Source organism: Lissotriton vulgaris, chromosome 1_1 (genome assembly GCF_964263255.1).
Source record: "Lissotriton vulgaris chromosome 1_1, aLisVul1.2, whole genome shotgun sequence".
Classification (NCBI taxonomy): Eukaryota; Metazoa; Chordata; class Amphibia; order Caudata; family Salamandridae; genus Lissotriton; species Lissotriton vulgaris.
Window position 1 is genome coordinate 1,825,105,808 of NC_141685.1, and position 24,268 is coordinate 1,825,130,075.

At 47.8% G+C, this 24,268-nt stretch overlaps 1 protein-coding gene across 2 annotated transcripts in view; it reads left to right on the plus strand.

Annotated features, from left to right (window-relative positions):
* NUP37 (nucleoporin 37) overlaps positions 1-24,268 on the plus strand; it is a 137,247-nt gene that overhangs the window by 53,564 nt on the left and 59,415 nt on the right. For both annotated transcript variants that reach the window (XM_086919237.1, XM_086919240.1), the window contains exons 6-7: positions 2,192-2,282; positions 10,124-10,305. In XM_086919237.1, coding sequence (XP_086775363.1) covers positions 2,192-2,282; positions 10,124-10,305 — 273 coding nt within the window. The remainder of the gene's footprint in view (positions 1-2,191; positions 2,283-10,123; positions 10,306-24,268) is intronic.

Sequence of the window (24,268 nt, forward strand, 5' to 3'; positions counted from 1 at the left end):
AAGAGTCAGCGTTTAACCAAGTTTCCGTAAGGAGCAAGATGTCAATGAGACCTCCTTCGAAGAGTTGGAATATGTCTAATTGATGTTTGGGAAGGGAACGAGTATTGAGATAAAGTAGTGAGAGGGGATCTCCGCCGCTAGGACTGGACTGAGTCAGCCGAGGTGCAGCGGGGGGAGGAGGGGAAAAGGGAAGGGAAGGGGAGGGAGGAATTGTAGACGGGGGAGAGGATAGGATATTATTTCCTAAAATGGTAGCTATGACATGGGGAGCAAGGGAGACGTGATGGGATAAGGCACGAAGTGCCTGAGAGGAGTAGACCAGACGTGGAACAGCATGCGTGGCCCCTGGCCTCGGTCGGTCGCGGACGGGCGCAGACGGGCTCGACTTATGCGCGACTTCGGCGCGAAGTCGACGCTCCCGCTGCGCTCGTCCGCTGCGCTTCCTCCAGATGGCCATTTATACCGTCCGACGTGAGACACTAGACCGCTCACCTGCGCGGTCTGGAGGCAGGGCGGAAGTGCCGCGAAGCGGAAGTGGCGCTCTTGCAGGGACCCTCCGCAACAAACGGCACACAGCCGGGGCGGACCGGGGTCAGGAGCGGGTAAGTAGCAGAAGAAAAGTGAGCGTCACAGCATGAATGCGAGCGCTGTCAGCCTTCGCGCAGAACAACAGTGCAGGGATTAGTACACGTCCGCTGAAGCTAGTATTCAGCTTCAGAGCACCAAAAATATTAAAATCCAAACAGCTACAGCTCCAAGTCAGCTGGAGGAAATTAAAAGCACTTGTCGGCCGCGCTGATGCACACGAGTGGTCTTCAGGCCACAGAGTCAACCAGTGGGGCCGGCAGGACCCTTGATATGTTTTACCCATGACGTATTTTGTTTATTGGAAAAGTGAAGTTATTGCTACGTTGTTCTGCTATTTATGGCTCTATCAGATCAAAATAGACTAGAAGCGTAGATTTGTGTGTTTTGATTGGCAATAAAAAAAACTGTCCATATGAACTTGCAGAATGCAGTGTAAATTTGAACCGGCCGGAGCAAGCTGAAATCAGGAAATTAATATGTTGTTAGATTCAAACAAACCTGAATTCCGGTGAAAGCCATTGTAGGTGAATCATCACTGGGAGTCGTCAAATCGATCAGTCTTTACTTGGGTTTTGTCATTGTGTTGCTCCACGTAGGGTGCTGTATTTGTATTACAGATATCTAGGGGGGCATATCTCGGAGCAAGACCAATATCCTTGGACCGTAAAGGGTGGGTATGGGTAAGTATTGGTCAGTTTTCTTGTTCGTTTTAAGTATAGGTATATTGATATGGTTAAGATAAGATTTAAAGCAATGTTGTGTTATGCACCAGTCCTCTGGTCAACATCAGTGTTAAGGAATGAGTAATAGTTAGACTGCAAGGTAGGTAAAGCTAAAAGGTTTGGTGTAGGGTTATGGTTACTTTTGAGTAGGACCTGGGTGAGCCGAAAGAAAGAGGAAGGGTTAGAGATGGATTTGTGGATGTTGGAGTTTTGTCATTTTTTTCCTTTTGGAAAATGTATAGAAAACTATAATTTATCTTGGAAAACATAGTATCCATATTGTTGGAAATAACAGGAGCCTGTGATTTTTGACCCGAATGGTCCTCTTAATGATTTTTTTCCAACAAAGTGACAAGTAGCTATTGATTAAAGTATGTTTAAATCATTTTGTGCACTATATGATCTCCCACACCTCATTGCACTTGAATGCGGCATTACGACGTCACTCCGCTTCTATTTTTCTTTTTACATGGTGATGTGTTACCAGGTCTGCTCAATTGGTCGAGCCAAGTCCCTGAGTATTCAATTCCCTCCGACGCCCTCAAAGTTGGCTCCAGGCTTATTGAGCACGTCACATGTTTGTGCTCTACGTCCCAGTGTGTTATCTTCTGTCACTGTGTTTCTGTTTGAAGCAAGTTCTCTCCAGACTTCTCTCAGGCTCTCGATGGAGGCACTGCTTTGGGTGCAGCACTCTCAGATATGCAAGGTTGACAATTTCAAAAGCTGATGTGACAGAACCTACTCATCAGTGTCACAACAAATGGGATTGTGAATTAATACTAACATAAGCCATCTTTCAACCTTCCTGTGACGAGAGTAAAAGATGAATGCATTTGTTTTCTCCTTAAAAAAATCAGATTATTGCTTGTTTTCTGCTTTAGGATTTGGGACTTGGATGGAAATCAAAAAGCTTCATTTGTTCTGCGTTCCCCTGGGATGAGTGTATGCTGGCACCCCTCAGAAGAGTTCAAGGTCGGTTTTTAAGAGTTTTTTTTCCACTAATTGTTTTGTTTATGAACACCAGCAATCTTTCTTGGATTTAGAATGTGTTATAGTTATAAAGAAAGCAATGAAAAAATCAGTTTTATGTAGTGCAAAGATTGCTTCAGACTTGCGTTGTTGACTATGTAAAAACTGCTGTTTTTTTTGTGTATTGTTCCCTGCATGCATTGTTTAAAAAAGAAAAGCACATTTTAGTTACTTCTATTATCTGCAATCAGCAGTGCTTTGCCAAGATGCATGCATTTTAATAGCCCAAGAGGTCGTTTTTTTGTTGGGGGAGGAGCTACGCTAGCAAGCAAGATGGCCGCATAAGCTCCCGGCTCCACCGACCTCCGCCAGCAGCTCGTATATCCTGCAAGTTATCCTGTTTTCACACCGTACTCCCGTCTACACTAGGAGTGACTGACTCTGAAGGTGCAATCCCGAACTTTTTAACTCATCGGGTGACGAAGATACGCCGTGTTTCATTCTCGGCCTAACTCAGCGTGGAAGCCGGGGCCTGGATTTCCAACCCATCCGGGCTGGAGTTGAACAACATCGGCTGTGGACTTCGGGCTTCGTCCGGTCTCCCGAACGGAGACACACTTTACTTGTTTTTAACAGCGATTTGGTATCCTATCTACACCGCAGACGCTGCAGCGTGACTCTTCGGTTGCTGTGGCCCTGTATCCGACGCCCGGAGACACCGTAAGCCTCCTGGGGGTGACGGACGGGAGCCCTGACCAGCGGCGAAGGTGTAGAAATTGTGAGGTGAGGGCGCCCATTGTTGCTGTCTGCTCCGGTTGCCCAGGTGCCACAGGACAGTAGCGATACAACATCCATGATGGGAGAGATGCATGCAGGCTTCAAGGCCCTTGACACTCGCTTCGATAGTCTGGAGGAAAAGCTGTCTGACATTGGTTCCACGGTGCAAGCCCACGACCGGCGTCTCGACTTAGCTGAGTCTAGAATATCTGATTTGGAGGACGGGTCCTCCAAGACTCTGAAACGGCTAGAACGGGTCGAAAAGATTCTTAAGGATGTTGCCATCAAGAACGAGGATTTAGAGGTACGTAGCCGGCGAAACAACATTAGAATCCTTGGCGTGGCGGAGACAACCGCCACTGGCCGGTTCAACACTTTTGTGGAAAATCTCCTAATTGAGCTGTTCGGCAAGGACACCTTCACGGCTGGCTTTGTTGTGGAAAGAGCACATAGGTCCTTGGGGCCTAAACCACGCACCGGACAACTGCCCCGACCCATTATCGCCAGAATCATGAACTTTCGAGATCGTGACGCCGCACTGCGAGCTGCACGAGAAATGGGGGAGGTGCAGTGGCAGGGGAGCAAGCTGTCTTTTTTCCGGACTACACTTTGATGGTGCAAGAGGCGCGGAGGAAATACACCAGTGTTAAGGCGGCTCTTCGCAATCTTGGCCTAAAATATAGCATGCTATACCCAGCCCGTCTGAAAGTGGACATTCATGGCAGATTCCGCATCTTTGATTCTCCGGCTGAGGCCCAAGACTTCTGCCACACATACAAAAAGGGGCCGGGCTCGGCCTCTGGTTCCAGACCTAACTCTCCTCAACAGCCTGACACACAAGCTAGCGCTGACTTGCTTGTGGACGCTGGCCTGGGCTGATGGTCCATAACTCTCTGGACATGGTTGCTTGTCTACCTGGAGTGTTGGCTCGACGTAACCGGTTCTTTCCTTCCTAGCTAATCTCTTGTTTCGCACTATTGGGTTGCCCTTCGGGGTCTAGCATTGCTTCCCCCCCATGGCACAGGCCTGCATGTTTTGCTCTGTTTTTTGGAGTTTGTTCAATTTGCATCTGCAGATATGTTTCAACGCTTTGTATACTTGGCTATTATCATTCTGCATTGTTCAGGAATTAGTGGGGTTCTGCCTCTCTTGGCGTGAGGGGAGGCTCGGTGGCGGGCGGGGGAGGGGATGTTTGTATTTTTTGTGCCTTCCTTTTTTTTTGTTGTTGTCTGATTGCGAGACCCATGGTATCGGCTTGTTGAACGACCACCTCTTGTTCAGTCCTTGATCTGACGATATGGCCCGGATAGGTTTACAAACTGGTCCTTTTAGTCTGACATTGATGACATGGAATGTCCAAGGCCTGAATTCCACCCGTAAACGGAAACAAGTTCTGCAATATGCTGAGAGACATACGGTTGATGTACTTGTCCTTCAGGAGACTCACATGATTCAAACGGACACGGCTTCCTTTGCAAGGGGCTGGGGTGCTCACAGAGTGTTTTCATGCTACAGTAGATATGCACGCGGGGTGGCGATTCTGATACACAAACGGATCCCCTTTGTTTTAACGAGTAGTAAAATCGATGGTGAGTGTAGATATGCGATAATCACTGGTCTGTTGTTTGGTCATAAAGTTGCCTTTGTGGGGATCTACGGTCCCAATATCGACTCTCCTACCTGCTTTGAGGAGCTATACCTGTCACTATTGCACTCCGACATAGACCTACTGGCACTAGGGGGCAATTTTAATCTGCTAATGAACACCAGTAGGGATAGCATGTCCCCCTCCCCTGATCGTAAGCCGCTGGCCCGCGCAGCGGTGGCGGCTATATGTTCCCATTTCTCACTTCTGGATATTGAGGCCACACGACACACTGCCACCCCTGCCTTTACTCATCACTCCAGCTATCACAACACGAGCACCAGAATTGACTACTGGCTCCTTTCTCCGGGCTTGGCGGGATGGGTCACGGATCTTCGCACTCTTCCCCGCACCCTCTCTGATCATTCCCCGGTGGTCCTGGCACTTGCAATCCCCAGGCTGGGCGGATATGAACGGCAGTGGCGAACCCCTGGGAGGGCACTAGCGGACCCGGTCTTCACTGAAGAGGTTCGGTCTGCAATCGAGGAGTATTTTGAGATTAACACTGGCTCTGTGACCGCATGGGCCACTTTGTGGGAGGGGTTCAAGGCTACCATAAGGGGGGTGTGCATCACCAAGCATGTTGGAGCGCTGCGCGACGTCCGTGCTACCCTATCCCGCCTAGAGACTGACTTGTTGGCTGTCGAATCTGTACTCACTACTGACCCTTCCCCGATCCATGAAGCGCGTCGCCTTGAGCTTCTGCTGGAGTTCAGGGACGCGGCAGACAAAGAACTGAGATTTTTGGTCAAGTACCATACGGCACAACGGTACGGGGAGGGTGATAGGCCGGGCAGGCTGCTGGCCCAGCTGCTGCGTCCACCTCGGCAGGCCGCATACATCACGGAGGTAGCGGATGCACAGGGCAAACATCACTTTTCCACCCCCGATATTTGCAACACTTTTTTGACCTACTACTGGCATCTCTACACGTCTGCCCTTCCGGATGAGTGTCGGGATCCGGGTCCGTACATCAACGAAATTGCCATGGTGTTCTTGGAGAAATATATGCAGGACTATTTAGCCCATCCCATCACCCCGGAATTGATTGCTGAGGCAATTGACTCCCTAAAAGGGTCTTCGGCGCCCGGCCTGGATGGCTTTACGGCCGATTTTTACCAGAATTATAAAGAGGAATTGGTGCCAATACTTGTCGAAGTGTACGCCGAGGCCCTGGAGTCTGGTATTCTTCCACCGACGCTCCGTGAAGCGGTCATAGTTTTGCTACCCAAACCTGGACGCGACCCCACGGTCTGCAGTTCCTATCGCCCACTGTCACTTCTAAACCTGGACTATAAGATTCTGGCCAAGGTTCTGGCAATGCGGCTTGCGCTGCTGGTCAACACCATTATTTCACCGGTACAGTCTGGCTTTGTACCTCAGAGGTCAACGTCGCTGAACCTTCGCACACTTTTTTCGGTTCTCCACAGAATAGATCCCTCCACCCCGGCTGCCGCGGTCTTTTTGGACACCGAAAAAGCTTTTGACACTCTGGAGTGGCCCTTTTTTTTGGACGTGATGCGGTGGATGGGCATGCCCGCAATGTTTGTCGCGACTGTGGAGTTGCTATATACAGCTCCCACGGCTCGCATCCGCCTAAATGGCACAATCACTGAAAGATTCACTCTTTCCAGAGGTACCCGGCAAGGGTGCCCCTTATCCCGCTTACTTTTTATTTTGGCAATGGACCCCCTGGTTCGTCACTTCCAGTAGAAACATCTGCACAGAGGGCTCCAATTCCGCACTGGGCCTTTCCTGGTCTCACTCTATGCGGACTGCATGGTTTTATACGTCCGCACTCCGGAGACCAATCTACAACCCCTGCTGACTGAAATTACCCGATTTGGCGAGTACTCGGGCCTTAAGGTGAATTGGCATAAGTCGCAACTGTTTCCACTCACCCCCGCCACTGCACGGTGGCTTTGCTCCCTCCCGTTGGAGTGGTGTGAGGACTCTGTTAAGTACCTGGGGATCCATGTTCATCTCGACACAGTGTCCATTATTCGCCTGAACTACGGCCCGGCTCTTGATTTTCTAGAAGATAACACCGACAGGTGGCTCCGCCTCCCTTTATCTATGGCTGGGCGCATTGCCATTGTCAAGATGGTGGTTCTGCCCCGTTTTTTGTACCTCTTCAACAACATACCGATCCCTCTCACCAAGGTTTTTTTTACACAACTGCGCACCGCTCTGTTGAGATTGGTGTGGGGGGGAAACGTCCACGACTGGCCTGGCACACGCTGACCCTACCTTACGATTAAGGCGGCTTTGGGGTCCCGGATTTTTACCTTTACTACCTGGTCGCCCAGTGCTCGTATGCCCACCCTTGGTATCATCCGGATGCCAGGATTCCACATTTGAAACCCGAAGCGAACGCGGCGCTCCCTGTGTCTCTTGACGTGATTCTTCCCAAAGGCCTCCCCCGAGAACCACATGACATACTCCCACTCACCACGACAACTTGGGCTTGGGACAAACTTAGACGCTTGCTACACATTGACACTTTTACTCTCCCGCCCTCCCACTACCCAACTCCCACTGGGTCCCTATAACGGGCGAAATGGTGATCCGCCGGTCCCTCTCAAAATTCCAACTGCATACGATCGGCGATCTGTTCCCCAACGGCCACGCTTTTATTATAACTGAAGACCCCGCTTCGCTGGTTGCACTTTTATGGATACATTTGTACTCACGAGAGTGCGGGCGCTGATGCGTGCTACATATCCCACTTTCCCGCTACCACCCGACGATACTCCGGCACTTACGGCCATCATACAGAACACATCGGGAGCTCACGTGGTGTCCAAACTCTACAAGCTATGCTTGTCCTCACTCTCATCGTCTGATGAGACGGTTCGCGCCACATGGGAACGGGATTTAGGCACACAGATCACAGACGACCAATGGGAAGCGTGTTGTGCCATGACCAGAGAGGTCTCCATGAACAGCAGGCACACACTCGTACACTTTAAATTCCTTCGAAGGCTGTACCACACGCCAGCGTTAGCACACAGAATTGACCCTACCAGACCCCACACCTGCCCCAAATGTAATTCCCCTCAAGCCGACTTTGCTCATCTTTCCTGGACCTGCCCGAAGTTGCACACCTACTGGGTTGAGGTACACAACACTCTGGGTGATATACTGGATATGTCACTGTCTGTCCTGCCTGAAATTGCGCTGCTGGGTTACGTGTCCAATTTCCCCCGCAAAACTCGCAAGTTGGCGTCCATTTGCTTCCTGCTAGCCAAGAGAGATATTGCGCTGCTTTGGTGATCGCGACACGCTCCCACGGTCGCGGCATGGCTCAGGAGTGTAGCATATTGCAATGTGAACAGTGTGGAATATTCTGAACAACTCTCAGCCTCTTCCCGCCCTACAGACCTCTGGGGTGGGTTAGACCATGGGATACCCCCTCCTTACACCCGTTCTGGCGATGATTCTACTGAGGCAAACTTCCGCCCCTTGGATGTTGGGGCCGGGTTTTGGAGGGTCGGGGTCCCTTCGACACTCCTGGCACGGGGGACACTTACTTGTGCTTACTGGATTTTAGTACAATGCTCGGCTCATTCCTTGGACCTTTACGTCATCACCTACCTGTGTAGGCTCCTGCACATCGTTCAGATCCTAGCCGGTTGGCACAGGATATCATCTGATTCAGCTATAGGGTGGTTGTTGTCAACGGTAATGCTTGCCATCGCTCCTGCTGAGTTGCTATGTTGGTCTTGCAATTTAGTAATTATGATGTCTGTCTCTTTTATCTTACTTTTACCTTTCGTACTATGTTGCATTTTCTTTCCATATGTGTTGCCTTTACAGAAAATGTTACTACTGTATCATCCACAATGTTCTATTGCTCAATCCTACTTTGCACCTACTTGTACTGCTTGATATGCTGATTGTGATACTGGATATTCATAAATACATGACATGCATTCGTTTTTTACTACTGTGGATTGTCTCATCAGCCTTAAAGTGTTTTATAAAAATACATTTAAAAAAAACTTGGTCCGCGACTACCTTCTTACACCTGCCTGCCTTTCTCATACCTTCGAATGTGTGGCTCCGTATATTCTGTATCTTCTTCTTTATCTTGTCTTGGGGGGGTAAATGTAAAATGAAAACTTTATGAATATCCTTCGATCTGTACTAGTCTCAATGCACCGTATATCCTTTACCGCTGCCGGACCTCAGGGTTGCCGGCTGAATAGCTGTGTTATTGGAACTTCTGATACGTATTGCCTACATGTGGTGACCGGCCCCTGTGGTTGTAGGGCTACTGCTGTAATTTTTTGCTGAACGATATAATAAAGGTTTTTAAAAAAAAATAAAAAAAATAGCCCAAGAGGTGGCTGTAGAAACACTAGTCCAGAGGTTAAGGAACCATCTTTTTTGGACATTCACACAAATTGTGTGATGAATTGTTAACTCTTATAACTCTAGTTGTTTAATAGAAGCATTTTATTTCCCTCCATTTCTTATTTTTGGACTCTATTTGTGTATGCCATTTCCCTTATCTCTGGATGTTGCCCTTACGAGCTGCTCTTTGGTGTTTATTCCCCATATCTCCTTTCAGCACTCTGAGCTCCCTTTTAGCATCCACAAATATCTAATTAGCCCTTATGATCGTGCTAGTCAGGCAGTTTTTATCTATAACACAGCACTCTTCGGCCCATGCACGCCACTGTTAGGCACTTACTTCAGCACTTGCAGCTGTCTCTCTAGGACACACAAAGAAAGCTTGCTTAAACGTTCACACAGCTCGGTGCTGCACAGCACAGCTTTGCTGCACTCGCACTCCTCTACATGTGCATTGGTCACTGTATCACTCATGCAGCTCTTTATAACCATCACTCCGGTCACATTGAGGCCATACCATTCCATTCCATTCCATTCATCCTCCCTTATTTCCTCAAATTTATAACCTGCACTCTTAAAGGAGCAACGTCTGCTCCTACTTCAAAGAACTGTGGAAGTGAATTAAACTGATTTAGCTTGAACTAATGAAGCACCCTTTGGCCATACCTAAAAATGAAAGATGATTAAGTACCATGATATTTCATATGGGACTCTGCTAGCCTCTTAGCCCCTGGCCCGTGGATGCTTTTTCCCTTTTTTTATAGTGCAAAATATTGGTTTTATTTTCTGATATTACTGTTTCTACTAGTTAAAGAAGGAGAAATGCGTAATAACTTTTGTCTAATCATGATTGTGTTGTCGCATTGGAAATTAATCAAGCCATATGTCTGGAAGCACATGTGGAAGGCCAGTTTGAAGTCCCCAACATAAATGTGGTATCACCTTCTCTTAAGAGTATTTTTAGCGGTCATGCTAAGCAAGCATTAAGCAGAATAACCTGCTTCTGTTAATTTCTATTCAGTCTAAAGTTACTGCATTTAACAATTTTTTTTTTCTTCAACAGTTGATGGTGGCAGAGAAGAACGGGACAATTCGATTTTACGATGTTATTACGCATCAAGCTATATTGTCATTGGAGTCTGAACAAATGCCTCTTATGTCTGCTGACTGGTGTCTAAGAAACACATTAAAAGTGGGAGCAGTCGCCGGAAATGATTGGTTGCTATGGGATATGACCCGCTCAAGGTAATTTCTTCTTCTTCTTTCTGTGTCTTTTCTTTGACCATTGTAATCGGCTTAATAAAGAAGAAATATAACAACATGCTCAAACAAGGGGTGCAAATAAAAATCAGTTTCAAGAAACTAATGGCGAGTAAGAAGTTCAGAACACTTCTACCAGTTGTATATGAGGTTTTGGATTAAACTTAACCTTACGATTTAGCAGTAATGACTCATAACAGAGGTACTATCTACCTAAAGTGCAACTGAGAAGTATACACAAGTTTAAACACGGACTTCTAAGATATCGGGACCAAATGGAAGTTAAGATCAGTTTATGAGTTCTGAGCCTGCATATGGCTTTTTCCAGATTCGCATCCAGCAATCTAATAATCTATACAAAGTTTTTCCTCTGTGTGCGACACGCATTATAAACGCTTGGGTCTTAGTCACAATGCCAACTCTCCCTTTTTCAAATTCCTAATTGGTGAACTTCATCTTGTGAGGAAAACTGAAGGGAGGATTAAGATTTAATAAAGGATTTCTACTATATGCAGATTTGTAAGCCTATAACGTTAAAACCATGGTAAAATGTAGTCCATTTTGTAATCGCAGCAGTATGTGTTCTTCTGTTAAATTTGGACGAACAAAGTAAGTGCATTTTTGGATTTGGGTAAAGTGTTCCTGCATCCTTGTAACCTTTGCAAGAAACAGTTCTGTAGGTGTGTGTGTGTGTGTGTGTGTGTGTGTGTGTGTGTGTGTGTGTGTGTGGGTGTGTGTGTGTGTGTGTGTGTGTGTGTGTGTGTGTGTGTGTGGGTGTGTGTGTGTGTTAAAAAAAATAACAAACACTAACATGGGAAGAGGATTACCTTTTAAGAAGACCACAGATTAATAGTTTTTCTGGAATGTATTTAATAGTACCACTAGAAAAAATAAAATATAAATTATACTTGAACAGAGTTTATCAAAATACTACGAACTGTTTGCAAAGCCAGGATATTCAAGAAGTCCTTGTTACTTTGGCCTTTTTCTTGCAAACACATTCATACTTATATAGATCAGAGTAACTGTTATGATCTCTGTAATAATGGTGGACAAGTCCTCACATGATGTCTTGCAGTCCCCATATCAAGTAATAGTGATGCCCCTATGCAGTAAATGTGTGCCGATTACTCATTAGATCTGTCTCTATAGAAGGAGCTCTGGGTAGCCTTCTTCAGAAGTCTACAGATGAAGAGGGAATTGTGTCTGAGTTGGCAAAAACTAAATTTATCAATGCTGCTTCCAGTCGTCCTTTTGCTCTTTAAGTTCCTTGAGTTTTATTCAGCCACCTTATGAATGAGGCCTCGGATATTATTTACAAGGAAATATCGCTGGTTTCCAGCTCAAATACCCCTGTAAGTGCCACCATGGAGGGATGCAACAGAGTCGCTAACTTTTTTTCAAACAAAGTCAAAGCAATTTATACCTCCTTCTCTCAACAGCCGGGAAGGGGCATAGACTTTAGAGCCGTTGGTCCGCCTATGGCTCTTGACTCTTCTTTGCAAACCTTCAAGGTCCCTTCCGCTGATAGGCTAATAAAGATCTGTCGGAGCGTGAAGTCTGGTTCCCCCAATGACCCGGCCCCTCCTTGGGTCATTGCGGAGGGTCTTGCTGGACTGGAACCACACATAAGACATGTCTTACAGACCTCTTTCTCCACTCAACGAGTTCCAGGCTATAGTACTCCCAATAAAGAAAAAATCAAATGTAAGCATAGAGGTGTTGGAAAACCTCAGACCCATTTCATTACTGCCGTATGTGGCGAAAGTGGCTGAGAAGGTGGTCAATGCTCAGCTCACTGAGCACCTGGAGAGAGGGAACCTATTTCATCCCTCCCAATCAGGATTTAGAGCAGGCTTCTCGACGGAGACAGCTCTCCTACGTGCCACTGAGACTTTAAGAGCAGGAGCGGATGCAGGACACACAATGGCCCTGATCATGCTCGACCTCAGCGCAGCTTTTGACACTGTAGCTCATTCCATCCTGCTACAGTGTCTTAGTGAGGCTGGGGTCGCTGGTCCCGCGCTGTACTGGCTGCAGTCGTTTCTCACAGGAAGATGCTTCCAGGTACAACAAGGGGCATGTCGTTCGGTAGAGATGCCACTAGACCAGGGAGTGCCTCAGGGCTCAGCTTTGAGCCCAACTCCTTTTAATCTGTACATGGCCTCCCTGGCGAAGGTGGTACAGGCTTTCGGGGTGGAATTGGTATCTTATGCCGACGACACCCAGCTGCTGATCTCTCTATCGCAGAACACCACCAATGCCTCCACCAACTTTAAGTCCTGTATGCAGGCGCTAGCTGAGTGGATGGACTCCCACTGCCTAAAGCTCAACGGCTCCAAGACAGAGGTTTTGGTAGTGGGGGCAAAGAGTAAAAGCTTGTCAGCCGAGTGGTGGCCTTCGTGCCTTGGCCCTACTCCCACACCTTGTGAGGAGGCTAAGAATCTGGGAGTATGGATTAACCCCACCCTCTCCTGTGAAGGCCATATAAGGCGTCTTGTGGGCAAGTGTTTTGGGGTACTGAAGACCCTAAACAAAACTTTAGACCTGCTACCTCTAGAGGCCAGAAGGACACTGACGCAGGCGTTGGTGACCTCTCGGTTGTACTATGGAAACATTCTGTTCCTTGGGTCCAACGAGGGCAGCCTTGGCCGCCTGCAAGTCATCCAGAATTCCGCCGCCAGACTGGTGTTAAGGAGACCTAGGAGAGCTAATTCTCAGCAGGCATTGGATGCGCTTCACTGGTTGCCAGTGAAGAAACGCATGCTGTTCAAATGCCTCCTCTTCTGTCACCGTATCGTCTGGGGCAGGTCGCCCGCCTATCTTAGGGACTTAGTCAGCCGCTACGAACCGCCAAGGGCCCTCCGGTCGGAGGGCACCGGGCTGTTGACAGTCCCAAGGGTAAGGAAGGCCAGAATGGGCGGACGATCTTTTTCGCTCCAAGATGCTCAGCACTGGAACAAACTTCCTCCTGCCCTGAGATTGGAGAGTAGTGAAACGGTGTTTAGGGCTAGGCTCAAAACTCTACTCTATACTTTGTAGGGCTAGGGGCTCTGTAATGGTGGTTGTTAGTAGCTTTCTCAGCGCGGGGACACGCCGGGATGGCGTTACTGTGCGCTTTATAAGCTCTTTATTATTATTATTATTATGCCTTAACTAATGTGTTTGCATGCATGAAAATGTATATATTCCACGTCCGCTGGCGGGCTCCTGAACACCGGTGGTGCTCGGTAATGGGCACTCCCACCTTCAGTGCCTTCAAATTCCGCAATCTTGTCACTTCAGAAAAAGACCGGTCCTCAGGAAGGCTTTTAATGCGTTTATTTGCTGTTCCAAGGAATCGCCATTTTGGTTTTTCCCAGCCTTGATCACGATTAGATTGTGATCACGACTGTGAACAGCCTGGGCCGAATGATGGGAAGATATATCCCTATATACTAACAATATATTATTATACATTGCTCATTGCCAGAATCCTAAGTATTTTTACTAACTTCAGCAAGTACTCTGCTTACACTACAAACCGGTCCAAGTCCACAATATACATATTACACGGCCCAACCCCGATTAGGCTAGCACAGTGCGAGGCAGCAGTGGTGACGGAAAGTTTCCGTTGCCTCAGCATTTTTGTAACATCTGACTCTGATTTTTTTTCTATACACATTTTTATTTATTTTAGAGTTTTTATAGAGTGCGAACTTGACCGTTTAGGATATCCGAGTGCCTTACAGGAATCCGCTATAGTAGACAAAAACTTGGGACGGGGGTGGGGGGTGGGGTTGCTGGATACAAAGGGTGGTAAAAGGATAAGTAATTACATTTTACAGTAACAATATACGAGGGGAATGTATTAGACGGAAGTGGAGCAAGGCCACTGGATGATTGGAAGGCAGAGTTTTAGGCGAGGAATTTACCCATTAGGAAGGTTTTGGCGTCTTTTTTGAATCAAGCTACAGAAGGGATTCTTCTAATGGCGGGCTGGAGTGAGTACCATATTCTTAGTGCAGCCCCGGAGAAGGCCCAATTCTAAGTTTTCCTATTACGAAAACGTGCAGGTTGAATCAAGAGGTCTCTGGCGGTCCGGGAGTTTCTGATTCCTCCGGATACCACAAGTTTCTGGGCAAGATATGCAGGGGTGTTTGAGTATAGTGCTTTGTGCGTGATACATGCCATTTTGAGTTGGTTTCTGGTCTGTAGCGGAAGCCAGTTCAGAGCTTTCAGATGTGGTGAGATGTGGTCGAATTTCCTTGAGCCTGTTAGTAGTCTAGCGTTTGCGTTGAGGCAGGCTTTTATAGGTGCAAGGGAGATCTTGGGTAGACCGGAGAGGGTAGAGCAGCCATATTCAAGTCTAGAGATGACAAGTGACTGGAATGCCATTTTTTGGTCGGGAGTATCAAGGAATGGTTTGAGTTTCCTTGGGTAGTTCAGGTGTAATCTGGGTGATTTGGCCATCTCGGTGATGTGGTCCCGCATGGTCAAGTTACAGTCCAGGATTATTCCGAGGGATCTGGCAGAGTCCACGATGGTCGGAGGACAGTTTAAGGCTGTCCATAACGGAGTCTCAGGATTGGTTTTAGGAGGGGAAATTAGTAGAAATTCTGTCTTCTTTGCGTTGAGTTTGAGTTCATTGGAGGAGAGCCATTGGACAGTCCATTTCTGTGCTTCATTCAGGGAAAGATTATCCTTGAGAGAGGAGATTTTAATGTAGATCTGGGTGTCGTCAGCATACATGTTGTAGGAGATATTTGCGGTGTGTAGTACTTCGGCAAGTGGCTCGAGGTAAAGATTGAAGAAGGTAGGGGACAGGGTGGATCCTTGGGGGATTCCAACCGTGACCGTAGAGCCAGCAGACAGATTGCCGTTAGTTAGGAATCTCTGAGAGCGGTTGTGGAGGAAGCACCTAAACCATTCAAGAACAGAGCCATCCAATCCCATACTGAGTTTGAGGCGTTCAAGTAGGTTTTCATGGTTGACTGTGTCAAATGCTGAGGATAGATCTAGGAGGATTAGGAGACCGGTTTTGCCTTGATCAAGGGCTTGGAGGGCATCATCCACGATGTGGAGAATGGTGGTTTCCGTGCTGTGCCCTGGCCTGAAACCAGATTGGAAATCATCTAGTAGGTGGAAGTTGGTGATGTGTTGGATAACCTTCAGACTCCCTTGACGCAACTGCAGGGAGAAGTCAGGCACTGGAGATCCTTGCCAGTCTCCTTACTGAGATGAGCGACCTTATTTAAGAGGATGGTGATCCTGCGATTTCTATACGCCTTAAAAGAAGCACTGTATACTATTCAGGAATCCTATTTCCGGGCCATAGACAGCAAGGTAAGAACCCTGCCCTGGGATGGGAAGCCACCACGAGTCGCTACGCTGAAGCTGGTAAGAAGGTGGTGTGACAGCAGAACCGCATTTCCAGATATCAAGACATATTACTGGGCAACCCCACTAGCAGTCGTCAACCAAGGGGTGCACCGGGCACATTAGGAAGCAGCCTACCGAATGGGTAGCCTCCACCTGGGTTCCAGGGTATACGCACAGGCACTATAGATAAACCCAAGCACTGCCATCTTACTGGTCCAACTGAACACACTGTCAAGCTCTGGCACTTAGTACACAGGAAGTTGGGATGTCATTATAGGGGCCCAGGCTACACCACTTTGGGATGCAGAAAGGCTCGGTCAGTTAAGTGGGTGCCCAGGCTTCGAGAAATGGGACCTCATAGGAGTCTCAAGAGTGGGGGATCTAGGGTCTAGGTGAGAGAGTGTCCCATTCGTGGACCTGCAGCAGGAATACAATCTGTCCACCAGCTAAACATTGCGGTATTTACAAATAAGATGTGCCTTAATGACTGCTATTCCACAGGGAAGCAGCTTTCCGGAATCATCCCCACTAGAAGACAGACTACTAACTGTCCTTATGGATCGCCAAGCGATCTCCCCAACCTATCAAAAACTAATCAACAACTCCCCTGGGAATTGGGGGACGAAGAACGGCAGGAGGCCCTCGCTTCATCGAACAAAGTGGCTATATCGTCAAAACTCAGGTTAATCCAGCTCCAAGTAGATCCTACCTCTCCAGTAGTATGTTAGTCAAAATGGGCAAAGAACTGGATTCCAGCTGTCACAGATTATGCGGACAGGAAGGTACCTTTTATCACATACTATGAGAATGTCCAGTGGTGAGGCTTTATTGGGCGGCGGTTATGCGCACTATGCAGGAGGTATGTGGGGTGAACCTACTACCCGCACCAAAGTGGTGTTTCCATAATATATATAGGAGGCAACTATTCTGAGCCTGAATGAACAAATCTGGGTGACTTAGGGGGATGACGATAATGAAACTGTGCTCGACGTTGGGAGGCACAAATAGCACCAACCCTTGGGGAATGGGAGAAAGATGTGGACTGGTGCATGGTTGCTGAAAAAGTCGTCTACGAAGGCAGGGGCTGCCCCAAGAAATGGGAGCAGATCTGGGGAAATGGAATGCTTACAGGGGTAAACTGTGCATTGCCCCCTCCACCCTATTAAGCAGAGTCTCCTCCAGAGTAGCTACTATCGATGATCAGGAGAATGAGGCTAAGGGGGCAACTTGCGGTTAATAATGGAAAATGTAAACTGGGCTATTGCTAAACCTGTATGGATAGGAGGCTTCTTTGGTGTAATGAATAATTTACAATCTGTTGTATGCTCAATAAAAAGAGAATCTGAAAGAAACAGTTAGCTATATATTCCTTACCTTAGAATTACCCCCAGGCATCAGACTGAATCGGGAAAGTTTTTCGTCAGCAGTACCTACAGTCACTTTTTGACTGACTTTTTTGCCAACTTTTGCCAACACTGTTTTCAAGCCTTTGACTCCTGGTGCACATCAGGGATGCCCTTGCAGTCCCTGTAGCCGACTGATGTTGGTGACAGATCCGCACCGCGTGTGCCTGTTTTGCCTGGAGGCGACCACAAACCCAAGTCGTCCTCCAACTGCTGGACCATGAACCCAAAGTCTTTGCGGGAGGGGTCCCGAAAGCTTCTCGAGGCCCGGCAGTCGGCTCCGCACCGTTCGAGGTCCCGGTCGCGTGGGAGGTCGAGGGACCAGTCACGGAGCCAACATCATCATCACTCTTCTTCCAAGTCTTCGCACTCTGGGTCAGGTAAGACGAAGCACAAGGAGTCGAAGAAGCATCATCGCTCTTCGACTTCTCCCCCGTTCGTCGGCAGACTCTACGAGGGATGTGGGTGGTGCCTCTCACACAGCTCCGCGTGCGGAGCCTGAAGAGTCGACTCCGGTTTTCCCTCCCTAACCCGGGACCCGGAGCGACACCTGACCTGCTTTGTCAATTTTACGAAGCGATGCATGCCATCTTTGGGCAGCCCGACTCCGCCAGCGCGCCTTCGGACCCTGCAGACTTAGCTGGTGGCCCTGGGCCTCCGATGGCGGCGGCTTCGGCACCAGCGCCGCAGGGTCCCCTTGGACCCGGATTGGTTCCGGTTGACCTTGTGACACCTCCTCCTCCCAAATCACCAAATCCGCAGCCGGCGTCGGCTGTGTTCCCAGCCTTCGTCAACCCTGGCGGAGTCGGACCAGCGTCAACCGGCACTTTTCTGCCCTTGTTCTACCCTGGCTCTTTTAGGCCAGACTGGCAGCCAGAAGAAGGCGAGGGGGCACTGGGAGGGGTCTGTAAACCCTCTAACAGACTAGTTAGGCTATGAACTTGACTGGACAGAGGAACTTGGGGAAGCCAATAGTCTGGATACCTCACCAGACCTTGGCATATTGCCTCTGTGGCTACGGAGTAGGGATCATCTTAAGCCCTGGTGTTGTGTAGGGCGGCCAAGGTTCTCCACCTCGCCCTACCTATGGTGGCAGTCAGAACTAACCACCTGACAGAGGCACTTCAACTGGGTGCAATCACTTCGGAGCCCCTGCTACTGTTTAATGAAGCCCTCACTGACATCCTTTTGGGCACCTGATCCAGGCCCTACTGAGTGGCTCCTGTGGATAGGATGATTGCCCGACACCACCGCCCTGTTCCAGGTGACCCATCTTTCCTCTCCCAACACCCCTCTCCTGATAGCTTGGTGGTCCAAGCTTCTACCTCCAAAGCCCACTCCCTAACGCACCACCTGATAGGGAATCCAAAAATCTGGACTACCTTGGGAAGAAGTTTTCTTCCTCCAGCTTGGGACTGCAGTCGGTAATTACTGCATGTCTGTTGGGCCATTATTCCCACTCTGTGTGAGATACGGTGGCGCAAGTGCTTCCTCAGTGCCCGGATGAGGCCCAGGCCGTGCAGTTGATGAGGGGAGAGATGCAGCAAAGTTTACCATCCGCTGTGGGCTGGATACCGCCGACTCACTAGGCAAGATGATTTCCACGTGGGTAGCCCTTCGACGCTACGCCTCGTTGAGGTCAACTGATTTTTTAAGGTATGTCCAATCCACTCTTATGGACATGCCCTTTGATGGCGGTCGCCTTTTCGGCAACAAGGCAGAGAACACAATAGACCGCTTTAAGGACTCTCGGGCTACGGCCAGGTCCTTGGGCCTCCTCACCACCCGCCCTGTGCAGTCTGTTTTTCGCCCCTTTCGTGGCTACGGAAGGGGTTCCCGCCACGTCCTGCCCAGAGCAACAGGCCGGCGCAAACTGTTCACCCCTGCGGGTCCGGGGACATTGGAACCACCACCGTGGTTCTGGAGGCTGTCTGGCCAGTTCACCACAGCCCCCTCTATCGCAGCCTCCAAACCCTCCTAGTCTGACCTTTCAGGGCCACCAATCGCCAGTGGGAAGCAGGATTCGCCATCACCTACCCCGCTGGTGCACTATCATGTCGGACAGGTGGGTTTTGTAAATAGTCCAAAGGGTCTACTCCCTCCCCTTCGAGACTACCCCTCCATCCATGTCACCTCATTACATCACGTGGTAGAGGATCATCTGGCTCTTCTCCAACAAGACGTTTCGGCACTCTTAGCCAAGAGTGCCATCAAGCGAGTTCCTGTCCCAGAAGTAGGTCCTGGTTGCAATTCCCACTACTTTCTGGTACACAAGAAAGACAAAGGCCTGCGTCCTATCTTGGATCTCGGGGACGTCAACCGCTTCTCCAGAAGGAAAAGTTCAAAATGTTGACGCTTGCTCAGGCCCTGGAGACTGGATGGTAGCGTTGAACTTGCATGACGCTTACTTTCACATCCCCGCCCTGCTGGCCCACCGGCATTACCTACAGTTCACGGTGGGCCACGAGCACTTTCAATTTACCGTGCTCCCTTTTGACCAGCACCCATCGGGTGTTCACGAAAGTGATGGCGGTGGTCGCAGCTCATCTATGCAGATCAGGGGTTCCAGTCTTCACCCATCTCGACGACTGGCTGTTGAAGGCAGGCTTGCCCCAGGCTCTCGTCTCCCACCACCATACTACAGCCGACCCCATTGCATTTGCTGGGGTTCCCTATCAACCTGCCGAAGTCACACCTGACTCCCTCTCTGAAGCTCCTCTTCATTAGAGCGGTTCTGGACTCGACGCAGTTTCGGGTCCATTTTCCCAAACTGCAAGTCCAGGATATTCGAGCTATAATTCCAATCTTTCAGCCTCTATCCCGGGTTTCGGTCAGGATGACCCTCCGGCTACTGGGTCTGATGGCCTCCTGCATCCTGCTGGTGGACCATGCCAGATGGCATATGTGGGCTCTGCAGTGGGACCTGAAGTTCCAGTGGGCCCAACGTCAGGTGAACCTGTCCGATTGCGTCCAGATCTCGGAGGGCACTGCACATCAATTGCAGTGGTGGCTTACGAACCGAGATTGGGTCAACAGCCGATCCCTCTCCCTTCCCCAACCAGAATTAACAGTGGTGACCAATGCATCACTTCTGGGATGGGGGGGCTACATGGGGGAGGTGGACATCAGAGGCCTCTGGTGGAGTCCGGCCTCCACATCAACTTTCTGGAGCTTCGGCGATTGATTTCTGCACTCAAAACATTCCTTCCCTCTGTCCGGGGAAGAGTAATGCAGGTGTTCACGGACAACACCATCGCCATGTGGTACTGCAATTAACAAGGCGAGGTGGGGTTGTGGACCCTTAGTCAAGAGGCCCTCCGCCTCTGGACATGGTTGGGACATCAGGGCATATCCCTGGTAGTTCAACACCTGGCAGGTTCCCTGAACGCCAGGGCGGACAAACTCCGCCGCAGGTGCGTGATGGATCACGAATGGCGTCTTTACTCGGAGATGGTGCAAGGACTCGTTCAACAGTGGGGAGAGCCTTGGTTAGATCTATTCGCCACCAAAGAGAACACGCAATTTCAGAAATTCTGCTCATTGGAATTTCCAAGACGGCACTCGCTCTGCTATGCTTTTCTTTGCGAGTGGAGTTGCGGTCTTCTATAAGCCTTTCCGCCTATACCACTTCTTCCCAGAGTGCTGAAGAAGATAAAGCGCGACCGGGCCCAAGTCATTCTTGTGGCTCCGGATTGGGCACGAAGAGTCTGGTATCCTGAGTGCTACACATGGCCATCGATCCTCCGATCAGACTGCCTCTTCTGTAGGATCTTCTGTCGCAGCAGGAGGAGACCGTCCTCCACCCGAACCTGTCCACCCTCCACCTCCTTGCTTGGCGATTGAGCGGCGGCAGTTGACGTTGTTTGACCTGCCTCCCGAAGTCTATGATGTTATCTTAGCAGCCAGGGGTCCCTAACTAAGACGGTATACGCAGGTATATGGAAAACATTTGTGGCACAATGCGCAGCAAAGGCTGTGGATCCCCTTTCTGCCCCTCTTTCTGAGGTTCTTCTTTCTTTGGCCCAGCAGGGCTCTGCTCTGGGCACCATAAAGGGCTATAGCTTGGCCATTTCAGCCATTTTTAGGCTTCCTGATCAGCCTCATCTTTTCAAGACCCCTGTTGTAAATTGTTTCCTTAAGGGCATTGCTCATCTTTTTCCTCCTGTTCCCTTCACAATGCCCCAGTGGGACTTGAACTTGGTTCTTACGTATCTTATGTGTGCTCCGATTGAGCCAATTCATACTGTCCTCTCAGGCTTCTGACTTTAAAAAACGGCCTTTCTGGTGGCCATCATCTCTGCACGCAGGGTGAATGAGTTCGAAGCTCTTTCTTCAAAGCCTCCTTTTCTGACTGTCCACCCGGACAAGGTTGTCCTTAGAACTCGTCTATCCTTCCTTCCCAAAGTAGTTACTCCTTTCCATATTGAACAGACCATCACTTTGCCCAGCTTCTTTCCGCATCCTTCCAAAGTGGAAGAGAGGCTCCACCGTCTGGATCCAAAACGTGTGCTTTCATTTTATTTGGATTGCACATAGCAATTCCGGGTGGATAACTACGTGGGCACCAAAAAAGGTTGGGCTGTGCACCATCTCTAGATGGGTCATTTTGTGCATCAAGGCTTGCTATTCCTTTGCAAAGAAGGAGCCTCTAGTGGGGCTATGCGCCCATTCCACCAGGGCGACAGCAGCTACCACTGCTTTGAGACGTGGAGTCCCCCCTCAATGCCTTCTGTCAGGCAGCTACTTGGGCATCGCTGCACATGTTCAGTAGACACTACTGCCTGGACAGCCAAGTCCGGAGCGACAGCTTCTTTGGCTGTTCTGTTCTCCAGGGCTATCTGGTGTAAACTTGGTTCACAGACCCACCTCTGGGGTTGGTATTGCTGGGGTATCTATTCTAAGGTAAGGAATCTATAACTAACTGTTAACTGTTACTTTCAGTGAACTAGGGCCCTGAAAGGAAATCCTTAACCCTAGAAGTCAGTTCGCAGGACGGGGAGGATGGGGTGGGTGGTAAGGAATCTATAACTAACCTAAGTTTCTTACAGATATATAGTTATCGAAGGTAAGTAACTTGTTCTTTAAAAATAAAAAGACTGGGAACAGCTAAAACCCATTGCTTCCATGTGGGGTCAGTGATAGTTTGTTCTTTAGCAAAATAAGGAGAAACTAGTAGAGTAGTAGGGAGTTTGTTTTTAATCTCAGGATTGAAGGTGAAACAAGTCCATTAGACCTGGATGCGAAAATATTTTTTTCGTTAATGTACTCGAGGCTGGAGGTATATGGCTTTTTTTATTTCCTCAGAGATAGATAGATATATATATATATATATATATATATATATATATATATATATATATATATATATATATATATATATATATATATATATATATATATATATATATATATATATATATATATTCAATGAAAAAACCATTGGTTATAGAACATATATAGTTAGGAATTTGCATTTACAAAACCTTATTTTACTCGCATAAAACCATTGAAATTCCATATATAGTTAGATGCGCTAACTATATATCGCGCACCCGCAATCCACTGCTGATGATGTCACATATTACATCATTCATGACCTGGTCAGTGACATCACTGATGACATTACTGATGACATCTCAAATGACATCACTGATGACATCACTGATGACATATCAAATGACATCACTGATGATATCATTCATGTGATAATACGATGAACCTCTTCAGACTCTAATATAACCTTAGATACAATCAGTGTAAACAGACACTCACAGACTGTCACTCATTCATGGAGTTACTCACACAACTAGTCAGTCATGCAAACAATCAATCACACCTCCATTTCCTCAACTATACAGTTATACAAACTTTACTTATTCAAACATATACTAACACATATTTTCTCTCTTATACAATCACTGATACAAGTTGTCAATGATCCATGCAACCACTGACACATTCACTAGCTCTTATACAGTTATTTATATATGTCAACTCTCACATGTACTGTGTTTTACATATGTACTTACTTTGACATGTAGCACTGAGATATCCATTCACTCACCAATACACTCATGCACACAGTCAACCACCCATAAAGCTGTTTCCACATGCAACTTTGAACCCATACATCTAGTGAATCAGCTGTTCACACATCTATGCACAGAGTCACACACCTCCCAGCCACTCACACACATACTCAGTCTCCCATACAAATACTTGGGCAACCAATCAATAACCCATATAGTTACTCATATAGCTACTGATCAACACATGCAGCAGTTTACAGAACAACAGAGTCAAAGTTTATTATGTTTTGGCTCTCGGTGAGGGCCACATAAAATAAAACACACAGTATACATCACATAAAAGTAACAACAAAGTAGAACCATACAGTCTAGAAAAAGCGATGTGGCACATACAATCATTAGTCTAGCAATCCCCAGCAATTCCCCGTGCATTATTAATAAATATCTAAAAAACTTTTAAAAAAGTTAAAAATTCTGTAGCAAAACATTTCATTAGGTGGGCAGTAAAGTGCATGGAGAAAAGTATTTACATTTAAAATTCCTAACTGCAGACAAATTGGTTTTAGCCATTTGAGGCGAAAAGGACGCAATACCTTACATACAAACAAAACATGATTACGATTCTGTACACCATTATGACAGAAATTACATACGGGAGACACACCGTACCATTTTGCGTGAAGAGAATTTAAAGGAAGCAGATCTTGTCTCAATAGAAACCATAACCTTCTGATTCTATGAGGGATGTTCCAGATGAGATATGGTTGGGGCTGTTTAAACAAATATGTATTTAACAGAGATTGTCTTTCTTTTTTCCTTGATTGGGCTATCCTATCTAGTTTGTAACATAGTTCCCAGGATGCATTTTTTAATTTCATCTTAAGTTCAACAGGGTCTAATAAGAACAAGATGTTAGCATCCAACTCTAGTAGACCAACAGCCATTCTAAAGTTTTTTACCAATAAAGAGAAGTCGTTGAGATCCCCCAAAAGTTCTCTTTTGATCGCTTCTCTGAGGGAACCATTTTTACCTCTAACCAGACAGGCTACCCATCTTACAAGGGCAATCAACCCCTGTACCCAACCACTTCTCAAACCAAATTCTAGCCTGCATGAACTGTCAGAGCAGGCCGTATTTAGAGATGATATTTTCCTT